Source organism: Oreochromis niloticus, linkage group LG4, assembly GCF_001858045.2.
Source record: "Oreochromis niloticus isolate F11D_XX linkage group LG4, O_niloticus_UMD_NMBU, whole genome shotgun sequence".
Classification (NCBI taxonomy): Eukaryota; Metazoa; Chordata; class Actinopteri; order Cichliformes; family Cichlidae; genus Oreochromis; species Oreochromis niloticus.
The window spans coordinates 8,343,894-8,356,713 of record NC_031969.2 but is presented as its reverse complement, the minus strand read 5'-3'; the positions used below and the strand labels follow the sequence as shown (position 1 = coordinate 8,356,713).

The following is a 12,820-nucleotide window of genomic DNA, read 5'->3' as shown; positions in this document are numbered from 1 at the left end:
TGAGACCTCTCGCAACAACACATCTGCACCTCTTGTTCCGCTGGAGCTCACACCTGCTCGGCGTCTCTCCCCTCTCTGACCTTTGCCTCACACTGACTCGACTCTTATCTGTCTCTATCTCACTTTCTATCCCTCTCACACCTCTTGTGCAAACATGGCCGAGAGTAAACAGGTGCAATCACGGTCAGTGTGTAGTCTGCAGTGCCGGGAAGCAGTCACCTTCTGGAGGAGGCAAACGAGAAGTGTGCCGGGTTGCTGGGAGAGAAGTTTCGTGGGCTGTCCAGTGGGCTGCTTCCTGGTGGGACAACAAGACATGTACTGAGAATGAGACACAAAAGACCGGCACGAGTGTAGGAGAAGGTCAAAGTGGTAGTATGTCATGCCACTGTGCCTTTTATCCTGTGGCCAAGTCCCAACAGGAAACCCAGTGACGTGCTGTGAGGTGCAGACCCAGAGCTGTCTCCCACTGCTCCTTTAGTTCAATATCACAGCATAACTATTCATAATAAGTAGGTAATGCTTTTAGGAGTAAACCGATTTAAAACTTAATGTAAACTAAGATTTTTTTTCTTAAATGTCAGGGAACAAATGCAAGTTACATATATATCCAAATTTCAAAAATATTTCAGACAAAAACAGAATCAACCTCGTATGGGAGCTGTGTTTTCACATTCAGCTCAGTAAACTTTGAGATCATTGTTGGAAATACACTACTTTTTGTTGTTTTCTTGCTATGATGACATGTTCAGTTTGCCATGAAGTCTGAAAACATAAGGAAACAACTTGTAACTTCTTTACACTGACAGCAAGGGGAAGTTAATTGATCTGGGACACTTCAGTTCAAAATGGTACGGTGGCCCTGAGAGGCCAAATGGACTGCAACTTAAGAAATCACCAGCAATAAGAAAAACGCTGCAAAAGCACACAAAACACAATGGAAATAGGAAAAAAGACAACACAAATAGGACGTGTTAGCCTAACTATTAGCCTAAAAATCATCAGTATTATATGCATCATGATAAAACACACCTAGCTTGTTTTGGATTCCTGCAACTGGTCCGTCGGGTTATTGTCTCTCCAGAAACACTTCCCTAGTACTTTTGGAAATCTGTTTTTTCCTATTTCTGTTTTTGTTTTTCTATTTGTGTTTTCTTTTTTCCTATTTCCGTTGTGTTTCGTGTGCTTTTGCAGCGTTTTTCTTATTGCTGGTGTTTTCTTAAGTTGCAGTCTGTTTGGCCTCTCAGGGCCACCGTAAAATGGGCTTGATGTCACCCTCCATGTAAAATTACCATGACAACTTCAGAGGCTAATCATTTCACCTATTGACTGTATATAAAAAATAGACATAAGCTCAGTGACATCAACATTAGTTTATAAAATCGAGTTTTGAAGTCTGAACATTAGCATTTTTGGCCTTCAGATGTGTTGTTTGTTTTTTAAAAGTAAATTTAGATGACGCAGATGAGTGATAAAATTATGAGCTAATGCTAGCAAGCTTAGTTAGCAAGATGCATAAATTAAATGGGAGCAACACACAGACACAAAAACAATAATTATTTCTTTGTTTTAAACCACAAACAGTAGCAGGAATTAATCGTTCTTATTTCTTCTGTAAAGCCGGACATGTTAACAAAGAAGACTTTAACAACTGACTTGCTTTTGGCGCTGGCCTTAAGTGGACTTTATATTAAGCTAAGCTATCCTGTTACTAGCTCTAACTTAATTTTAACCATACAGACATGAGAGAGGGATCAATCTTCTAACTCTCTGCAGTGAAGTGAAAAAGAATAAAACTAAGAAACTGTAAACACATGATGAACCAGTAGAATAACCCTTTTTGGAGAGGTCGGAGTATCTTCACCTATATTTTTGATCAAAATCAATTAAAATCAAGCTCACAGGGGAGGCATTAGGGCTTGTTGTACATACCGAGGTGTCCAGGGAGGGGCAGAGGGGAGTGAGGCCGAGGGAGCGTGGGGGACGTGGTTGTCAGGATCAGACTTTTTCTGTTGCTTGTACGACAGCTGTAGAGAAAAAAAGATGTAAATGTACTCACATCCACATTACCACAACAGAGTTGTGACTAAGCACCGTGTCTGTGCATAAATATATGCATGCACAGCTGTAAGTGTGGACGGAAGAGAGGCGGACACATGAAGCAGCTCACTGCAGGGGCGCGACGGCGATACAGAGAATTCAATTTCCTCAGCCATCCATCCCTGTCTGACTCCCCTCAGCCAAGATAAGAAAGGAGGAGAGAGAGCGAGGGAGGGATCGCGAAAGTAGGATGAGGAGAGAGAGAGAGAGAGGCAACAAGCAGGATAAGAAGAGAGGATTTCGATGATATTTCTAAAAAAAAAAAATTTTAAACTGGAGAGAGAAATACTGCAGAAATGTCCACTTTTATGACCTCAGCTGACTACGGGTCTCTTAATAGCAGTCACTACCACACTGACTCATTTCAAACCTGCCTGTGGGTTCCTCATGTTGCACATGATATCATTATCTCTAACTCTGCCATTAGGCAGTAAACAGAGCAAGTTGTTTGCTTTCACTAGATCCACTTATTCTGTCAGAATCACACCGCAGCAGAGTAATTTAATTTTGACAAAAACAAACCAAACAAACAAAAAAAGCAATGTGCTTTTCAAGGTGGCATGAGCATGGGACATGAATAAATGCAAATAAATACAAGTGGGAACAAACGGGAGGGAACAAACAAAATGCAAGCAGCACCATCTCATCTCTGCTGCTGCCAGATAAAGAGGAGAGCTGGTCTCCCCTCTCTTCCCTTTCAGCCCACTGTCACATGGGGTCACATGTGAGGAGGAGAGGTGTCGCCTCTTCTCCACCTCTCTCTCACACACACACACACACACACACACACACACATGCAGATATAAGTGTGATATAAATATATATTAGCAGGGTCACAGTCTCAGAATGAGTTTTGAATTGTTCCAGTTTTCATTATTGATGAAATCATTCATTGCGGTTTATTTATAAACATAAATGGTGTCATATCTGACAACTGGTGATGTCAGAATGACATCACACAGGACTGTGACAGTATCTTTTCTGGTCACAACACTTAGTGATCGATTTCCATCCATGCATCCATCCAACTTCCATCTTTTCTGAATTGCTGGGTTATATGAATAGTACACTCAAGATGGAGAACCAGAGGGCCTTAATTTAGCCCTAATCTCCCCTAAATAAATGTAAAGTTGCACCACTATATTTGTACAAAAATGTGACCCATGATTCGTTTCAGTTGCATTAATGTCTCTGACAATAAAGTGATACTGTAGCACGATAGTTATTATTATTCTTGCTGTATAAGTAGGTCCAAACCTATTATTTATTGTAATAGATTACCATAGGTATACCACAGGTAACAGGAAGGTTCCAGCACTTTCTGTGAGTCTATGCAAGAGGAAGTTTTAACATCTGCAAATCCAGCCCCACAAACACACTATGTGAAAGCCCTCACAACCCTAGGAATATTATCACCCAACTATACTGAATGATTAAATAAAATAGAAGCTTTATCTTTGCTAATGTGTTTATGAATACAAATTACAATCGTATTTATTTTTCACTTATGTTATATGGCCTTCTGTCTGTTTTTCACTGTATTTACCACCATTCATTTCATCCATATTAAACTTGGTGTGTGTACTGCTGGGAAACCTGAGTGATTGGAGTGTCGGGTTTAAGGTCATTTGGATGAAGGGCAGGCTCATTTTGCTAGCAGATAGGAGATAAATCTAAAAAGCTGCCTTGATTTGAACTCATAAATTTCCATCTACTGTCAAGTTGTGCAAAGTGACAGTTTTCAGTGTTGGACTTTTATGCAAAACCAAGCCTAACCTGCGCAGAACTAACGATAAGGAGCTGTGACTGCATGTTTGTCCATTCCTAGTAACACTTTCCACATTTCTAAGTGGATCTGCTGACATCAGGCATCCTTCCACTGCTACAGTGACTTTGCAGAATACATTATTTGTTCATGTTGAATAAACATATTTATATTCATTCACATCCAGTGAAGTCTGATGGTGACTCTGCGATATGTCTCTGTAGAGTAATGTAAAAGGGTCAATTTTCTGAGCAAGCTCCATCTTATATCACCTATCTGTTTTCATTACCTGAATGCTGATCGATCAGCTGTGTAAGTAGCTTCTCGGATATTGATCACATATGCCAATAGACTGAACTGATAACCGCTATTTTGCCATTTTACACTTTCTAACCTGGACTGATTGCATCTCAATAATCACATTAAAGCTCTCGACGTGACACCGTGACCTTGAGCTGATCCCAGCAAGGGACCATCTCAGCAAGTGCATGCGTGTATTTTAAGTCAAACCCAGTGTATGATGATAGTTTCAGGCTTTCATTAAGATGATTACTACTAGATTAATATAAAGACAAACTCGGCAGCAGGACTGCTCATGGTTAATGGATTCTCAGTGCTGCAGGAAATCAATGGAGGCTGGGCGTAAACACACAGCACTTGGCCTTGAGCTTCTTCTGGTACAGTTCATGAAATAAACACTTTAAGCATGCAGACCCTTATTTAATACACATACAGCGATTCTGTCTTTTGGCATTGCTTAAGCAGAAAACAGAGGCTTTTTTTCCATTCCTGGATGAAAGAGGGGTGGGAGGAGAGGGTGAGGTGCACTCCAATACACTTAGCAAATATGGGCTGCACTAGCCAGTGGCTTAAGAGAGGGTGGAGGGGTGGGGGTGGTAAAGGAATAGATGCTGCAGCAAGAAAGGAGATGCACAGAGTGAGAGAGAGAGAGATGGAGGGGTTAGCTGGAACAAGCATGACATTAAAGTAAAATAAGGGAAAGGGAACGCCTCGGGAAACGAGGTGACTGCAAATTCAATAGAAGAAAAACAAGAGTTAGATGCAGGGAGGGTTGAAAGGGCTCACAGGGGTGCTCATTACCCACACACGGTAGATATGACCCAGTTTTTTTAAACCATTTTACACACACACACATACACAGTCTATATATATTAATAGCATGAACAGCGCACGTGAGGAACATTGTGAGCAGATCATACAGAATAGACTGTGACAAAACCAAACAAACAAACACTCTCCATCCACTCCCACCCCTGCTTCATATTGATGTAACCACACCTCTCATTCGTACAAGATTCTACAAATGTTAAATAGAAGCAGATCTGAGGCTCTGGTGAAGAAGACAGGCCAGAAAAGTCAGGATTTAATTGGTAGAGGAAAGTATTGCTGATGAAGCGCTAGGGAGAGCTAACCTTTAGAGCATTAGGAGGTAAATAATGAAGGGATGATTCAGAGAAAAGGGGGAAATGGGATGATGACATTTTATTTTTCTTTATGAACCATTTAATGGCTTAAGACAAATGAAGATTCAGATTTCTGTTACTAAGTTACTGAGGTTGTAGCTTTATAACTCTAGAGGGAATGTGGTGGAGAGGAGGGAGTCATGGTCACATGATGGGTTGTTGCTACGCAGCCTGCAGCAGAGAGATATAAGATAACACCAAGTCGGGACCACAGAGAGGAAGAAGAAAAGGGGAAAAAAGTCACTGAAGTTCACTGCTTTATGGTGAAGGGAGGGAGAGTGAAATAAGAGTCTGGGCACACAAAGAAGTAAGCTGTAAAAGGAAATTAAGCAATAGGGACTTAGTAATAAAAGTGGCCTTAATAAAATGGTTTCTGATGAAACAGAAAGAGGTCTGTTATTTTACTTTTGCAGCACTATGAGGTGGGGGATAACTCAGGGAAGAGAACAACGACCTCACCACAAAAACAAAAAGTAAATGTAAAAAATGAATAAAAATGTCATACATACAACCAAACCATACAAGCAAATATAAAATGATTACAACATCTGGGAGGTGATCTCTCTATTGAAATACAAAATCTCACTGAGTAACTCTTAAAGCTTCTTCGTCTGGCTGCTGCTAACAAATGATTCGTGATAAATGACTCGGCTGAATCTGTGCCAAAGGAGGGTGAAACAGCAGGTTTTTGGTCTTCAAAGCTAATCTACAGAGAGCCGCTTCACTTCCTATTAATGCTGCTTTACAGCTACAGTGCACTTCTCTCATCACTACACAGCTAATATTTCATATATCATGTATAATATATCATCTGCTTCCAGACAAGAGAAGCCAAAAGTAGACACAAAAAGCACAAAATTCATATCAGCGCTTTGATCGAATTTTAACCACACAAAAATAGTTTTCTGACAGGGTAATCTATTTTCCCCATAAAACTAGCCTTCTGCTAATGCATGTCAGCTTATAAAACAAGCAGCTTGTTATGGTGACTCAAAGTGACTGTTCTCATATCGCTTATGTCAATCCTGATTGGTCCATCTTTATAGAAAGGCATTTTTCTACATTTAAAGCAGCATAAAAAACCTAAAATCAAACTATATGTACTATTTCAATCCAACATGTCCCTCATATGTTTATGGCCTGAGTAAATAATAAAGTCTTAAACAGGAAAATCAAATACTGTAGAGGAGGGCATGCTTTAAACTTGGGCTCCCTTGTGTCTGACCTACTGCTACTGAGTGTGCATTTACAGCCACCCTTGCATGTAATGTCTGTTTAAAGAAAATGAATAATGGAAACAGTCGAAACACTTAACTCAAGGCTTCAAACTTCACTAACCAACCTACGAAACAGGAAACTGAGATTGTGAATCCTCCCTTATTTAGACAGTGACTTCCTGAGATTCTGCCTGTGTTAGAGCAGATACACATATAGTTAAATCCAGTCTTCATAATTTATGTTCTTTTGTTAATTTCTATGGAAAAGTTGTAAGACATTCTATGACTTTATATAGTTACTAAATAATGACTGGAAAACCACTGTTGGGTCAAAAGGGACTCATGAAAGGCAGACAGAAGAAGGAAAATTCCCACAACAAGGAGCTAGGAAATTGGTATTAGGTCACCATTAATCGTGATTAATTTAGCTGAGTAAGCAATTAATCATATAATCTCTGCAGTAAGATTAGGGTATGACATCAGGCTTTATTAAATACAGTAGATAGAGTGGGTTTTGTGCAGGCTATGGACAGAGTGTATTGATTGTTTTCCTCCATCTAAACTGTAAGTAGGTACGTCTGGCAGTATTGTCCATTTGGCCACATGACCAGCAGTAAAAGGCAAGGACAGACAGTAAAATGGTCATGGAGACAGCCTGGGGGCAAAACACTGTCCTCACGCGGCTCCATCAAATCTCCACTCAGCTACACCAAGCATTGTGCTAAATGTCAAAAGCACTGCCTCATTGAATGCACCATGGCCAAGAGAAAAGTCAAACAGACACCATCATTCTTATTTTTGCTTTTTTTTTCATTTCCAGTTTTCCTCGGCTCTCCAGGGTCCCAAAGCTCCCTGACAGGAATCCAAAGCCCATCAGCAAGGATGAAACACTCTTATATATTTTTTTGTTTTGTTTACTGTAACAGGTTCAAATCTTTTCTTGTCAGTCTGCAGTAGTACAGAGCAGCAGACAGGAGCAGGATCTATCAAGCAAGATTTCTGTAAGAGGAGCCCTGAGAGGGAGACAGTGGAGGAGGAAGAGGATCAAAGGGTGTAAGAGTCCCATTACTCTAACACTAAAGGAAAGAGTGCCCTTCACTGAAAGCACGGCTTAATAGGAGATATACTTGTATGAGCTTGTAGGTATTGAACTTTGGGTTCCTCTTGGGGGTAAACTGCATCACTTAGTAGGACACACTCTACAGTCAGACCCAGGTGCCTCAGCCTCCCACGGACCTCCTTTGGTTTGCACATAATTGGTTAAGTGATGCGTAATGGTTTATTTAGTTACAGAGGAGACGTGTTTATGAGGAGAAGATGGGGGTATGGCTGGCAGCATGGTGGTGTGTGGAGAGGACACGATATGTGTGTGTCTCAAAGCTGTGTAATGTGAACGCACGTGCACTGGGTGTGATTATGTCTTTCTGTTTGTGAGAGCACCTGAGCCACAGCACCTGAGGTAAACATGCACAATACTCGCCAATTACTGCACATTGTCTCCACTCACTTCCCTCTGACCTCTAGCGTCTGATGCCTGTAACACTGGGTCCTGCTACACTACATATGTCAGGACAGTAATAAAAATAATGGAGACGTTTTATATGAGATTACTTCAAACCGTAGATTCTTCATCTTTGGGGGCAGGAAAAGAAATTTTACAGAAACCTTGAGAGATCTGCTATGTCTGCATATGGCAGTTATATTATGGTTGGACATTTCCCATGTGGGGAAGGGGTTTAGCTGTAGAGAAAGCATCCTGACTCCTGACATCCTAAAAATCACCCACCTAACCTATGTTCCCAAAACGCTGTGTCTAGCAGTCAAATGTTACAGGCATCATTAGCATCACTGAGTAGAGAGAACAATACATTGTTACAATTCATGCACTGCACAAGTAAGTGTACATAAGTGTACTACATAAAAATTTCCCAACAGAAGAATATAAATCGACTACCACACCACACTGCTTTACATTACAGGGCTTTTATCATCACACAAAGAAGTCAGGTCCCCTAAAGCAACCAACACATATTCTCATGCCCCCATGACATGAGAACAACACATGCACGCTTAACTTTGTTTATTTTTATTTAAGACGTGTCAGACAGTAAGCACGGGCCAAAATGTCCTCACTTTCCAAAAATGTCCCCACTTTCAAGGTCTAAAATGCAGGTCCCCACAAATACAGCCATTCAAGTACACATATACACACCTGAATAAAGAAAAACCAAAATTTCAATCTGAACACTGTTTTACATATATTTTTCGTTACTTAACATACCCCATGTACGACCTGAATAAGTGCATGACAGGGAGATGAAAAAGAAATAAAGAGTGAGAGAGAGAGGACAGTCAAAGCTAGTATGAATCTCTAACGCGCTCACGTAACCTTAGTGAGCTGGTCCCTAATGGACGAGCAGACACAGATACCACCCCAGGGCCCTGCATGCTATCTCAGTCTCTCCTCCTTTCACCTCTTGCACAACCTCTTTCTTTTTCAACCTCCATCGCTTTCCTTGTCTTAATCACCCAATGCCTTTCTTCCATCTTTCCTGACTGGGATTTTCTTTCCATATCTCGTTGCCTTAGTCCTTCAGAAATATGTTTTTAAGGGAAGTGTTTAGAGTGTCGTGATCCGATCATTCTTCATTAACTAAATCCACGCGCTAGGCTTCAGTATCACTGCAGGAGTGTGGCAGATACTAAAATGGCAAGACTTTGGCATATTCCCATCTGTCTGCCTGTGCGTCTGGGCTCAGGTGGGCCATAGCAAGAGTCTATTCTCTTCTGTAATAGAAGCTATTTTAATCCCTGATCAGGAATGGAGAATAAAGTCACTGAGCGAGTCAGTTTGACCTCCACTGCTGCTGTTACTAAAGAGAAAACCCCCGGTGCCCAAATGTCACCTCACTTTGTCAGGTTGTTGACAACGGAGTGATTAAAAGTATCTATTAAGCACAAGTCATTTTATGGCTTGGACTATTAATTCAGAAAATCTGATAATGACATTACTCTTTATAGTTGCACTTTTTAGCTGCTGTGTTTCACAATAAAATTGCAACTGAAATGAAAGTGAAATCGCCTAACAGGAAGTCAATATCTTACAAAGAACACTTTCCCCAAATAACCAACCCAGTCATCCAAGTCCAGAGAAATACCTCAGCATCGGTGAATCACAGTCTATAAAAATCCATTTTAAACATGGGGTTCTGCCTGACTCATTTTTGGCTCATATAATTATTGACTGATTACTTCAAATGTGAATCGGTCTACTTGCTGTGCTTCTAGAAATGTCACTGTGATGAGTCACTGATGCAACTTTTCGACTTATCTTTTGCCAGGGTCTAAATTTTTAGTGAGGGCCTTATATACAATATATATGTCAAGATGTCAAGAGTCAGGATTCTTATTAACTTTTCATTTTCAGTGGATCCGTGATGCTTTGGCCACTCCCCAACACGAAGACAGATGCATTATTATTTTTAATAATAATATTTCACTACTAGCTTTTCCTCAAAAGGTACAATTTTTAGGACGAAATTAAGACAATTAGGTTTCTTTCACTCACTGTGACTAATAAGTTCTGCTTAGAGAATACTTCATGCTTCATATTTGAGGCTTTTTGAGCAATCTTGATTATTTAGACATTTGGAGTCTGTGTTGAACAAAACAAAACGACTGTGATGGAGTCGCTTTAAATTCTGAATTCTAGGCCTCCTTAAGGGAAATGTGGGGTACACTCTACAAAAGATTGCCAGGAGGGCTAACATAAACATTCACACTCACTTTCACACCTCAACAACTTTCTTAAATGCCCAGAGCATCATCAGGTTTCTGACTGCAAAACAACCAATCAGATTAGAGCATTTATCTGGCAAGTCCAATCTAGCACAAACCCTGATTGACTGACTTTGGCAATATGACTTAGGTCAGTGTCATTTGATGCTAAACTGGACGTTACTGGTATTGTGACAACACTGACTTGTGCTGCTAGATGAAAGCTCTGGAGATGAGGAAAATCAGTCGGATTCATCCTCTGACAACACCGAACGTTCAAAATTTCACAGCAATCGACTGCAGATAAAAAAGTGAACGCATGTGTCAGGACTCCGCTGAAGCAGCTGGATCGTTTTAGATGATTCAGCATTAAATTAATTGGACTGATTATCACTTTAACAGCAAACCATAAAAGCATCTCATGCAACTTTTAATTTTTACATTGCCTCTAATGGCAACATTTTATAAACTGAACTCCATGCAGGCTACCTTCAGTAGGACAGTAAGAGCAGTTTTTAAATCAGAGTAGAGGTTATCTGTATACTGCAGAAACTGTAGGAAAGAAGAAAAAGGACAGAGGATCAGGAGATTAAACAGATAGCCGGTCCTACCACACCCTACATCACAGAAACTGAATCGCCTCTGCTCTGTCTCGAGCCTCTCGGTGTACCTTTTAGTGCGTCGGAACATATTGCTCGTTCGGTATTTCGGTGTAGTTGAAAGCTGGGCGATGAGAAGTCAGAAAGCAGCAGGTCTCTGGCAAAATGCTATCGCAATGCAACGCATACTGTGGCTCCCACAACCTTTAGAGGTGCGCTGGTGTCTGTGTGTCTGGGCAAGAGTGCAAGAGAACCAAAGGAGAGAGAGAGCGAGAGGGAGAGAGAGAGGGAGCACAGCACAGAGGGAGGGATGCGGGGAGGAAGGGTGGGTCTCTCTTTTAGAAAGGAACAACAAAAGGCGGCAGGGAATTATGGGTCATTTTCTCAAGGCTAGGGTGCCATAGTACACAATGTAGTTTTATGAGTTACTTGTGCTTTTGTTTTGTGTTTTCCTCTGAAGTCGATGCGAAATTAAAAGCTTTTACTGCAGGCTGTTTATTCCAGGAATGAAGGAAGGAGAGTAGAGGCAGGTTAATTTATCTCAGCAGTGACTAAAGAAATGACCAAAGGACAAGGACATGTGGACAGTTACATAAGTAAAAAAAAGATTTGAATGGAATCAAAAAGCGAAGCTAATGTTGATGTAGTAAGCCAGACATGCACACACACATGCAAACTATCAATGGCTGTGTTTACCCATGAATGGTTGCAGTAGGCAGATTGAATTTGAAGCCAACTCCAGTGAGCTCATCTATAATACATAGTGGGTTGGTGGTGTCCTGCAGAGGCAAATGGGATGTGATGCAGAGGAGACAGCGACAGACTGAATTCAGATGGTAAAATAAGGGAGAGGAGGTGGAAAAGAGGAGATGGTTGCAGAACATGGTCTGGAAACAGAGTCGGGAACAGGATCTCTGACATCATTTCATGTGTGACTTGGGATGGCTTGAGTGTAGATGGGAGTGGGCACAAGAGACTGTTGACACAGTATGATCAGTGCGACAATACATAAAAGATGATGTAACCATGGTGATAGCACCCACTGGTTTGTGGTTTCTCGTTTTAAAGCTTTATAGTTTTACATTTTCCTTTGTTTTGTTTTTTAGTTAAAGGTAGCCTGCTAACTCATCAGCTAGTACAAACTTTAGTAAGAGACATACATAAAATGCACAGGTGTGCTACACAGACAAACACCTTCTAATTATTTATGTAATACAAAAAATTACAAACCAGAATTTAATTCAGCAAAACCGAAACACAGACTTCTTGGACGGGCTCTTAGTATGATTAACCACACCCCATATAGTAATGACTTCCTGGCAAAAATGTGACCCACATCTGCAGTTTTCTATGAGCCACATATGGCCTTGACTGATGGTGTTGACTCAGCTTGAGTCTGGCTGCCGCAACTCAGCTGCCAGCTTACAATACGAGGGACAGATGTCAAGTATGTTGTGACATTTGGGCCAAATCTGCCTCTCCCAGAACCTGCCTTGTTGTGTGTCAAGCATGACTCATGACTTTCTGGCTTGCCCACGTAAACATTCACCACAGGCCCAAATATGTCTGCTACTGGGAAAGCAAGCTATGTTATCTATCAGACACTTAAATTAATCAAAAATACACCAAAAAGCACCAAAAACACAAATACATTTGGATGGTCCAGTGACTGATCGTGTTGTGTTTTGTGCTCTTGGTGTTTCTCTATCTAGGTATGCTATTACTGTATTGGCAGTGTGTGTTTGGGATCACTGTCATACTGAAAGATGAAGCTGTTGCCAATCAGACACTGATGGTACTGCATGTTGGATCATTTTTCATCACCTTTCTGCATTCATAATTTCATCAGTTTTGAGAAGATCTTCCAACACAACTTACTGA

General features: G+C 40.8%; 1 protein-coding gene across 4 annotated transcripts in view; it reads right to left on the bottom strand.

Annotated features, from left to right (window-relative positions):
- The window catches only part of LOC100710752 (microtubule-associated serine/threonine-protein kinase 1), a 51,862-nt gene that overhangs the window by 28,414 nt on the left and 10,628 nt on the right, over nucleotides 1-12,820 (bottom strand). For 3 of the 4 annotated variants that reach the window (XM_025906752.1, XM_019358217.2, XM_005468493.4), the window contains exons 3-4: nucleotides 1,930-2,024; nucleotides 220-295 (exon numbers count right to left, since the gene is read on the bottom strand). In XM_025906752.1, the coding sequence (XP_025762537.1) occupies nucleotides 220-295; nucleotides 1,930-2,024 (171 nt within the window). Of the gene's footprint in view, nucleotides 1-219; nucleotides 296-1,929; nucleotides 2,025-11,010; nucleotides 11,178-12,820 lie in introns of those variants that run through there. The other variant, XM_019358218.2, reaches the window with a different exon arrangement.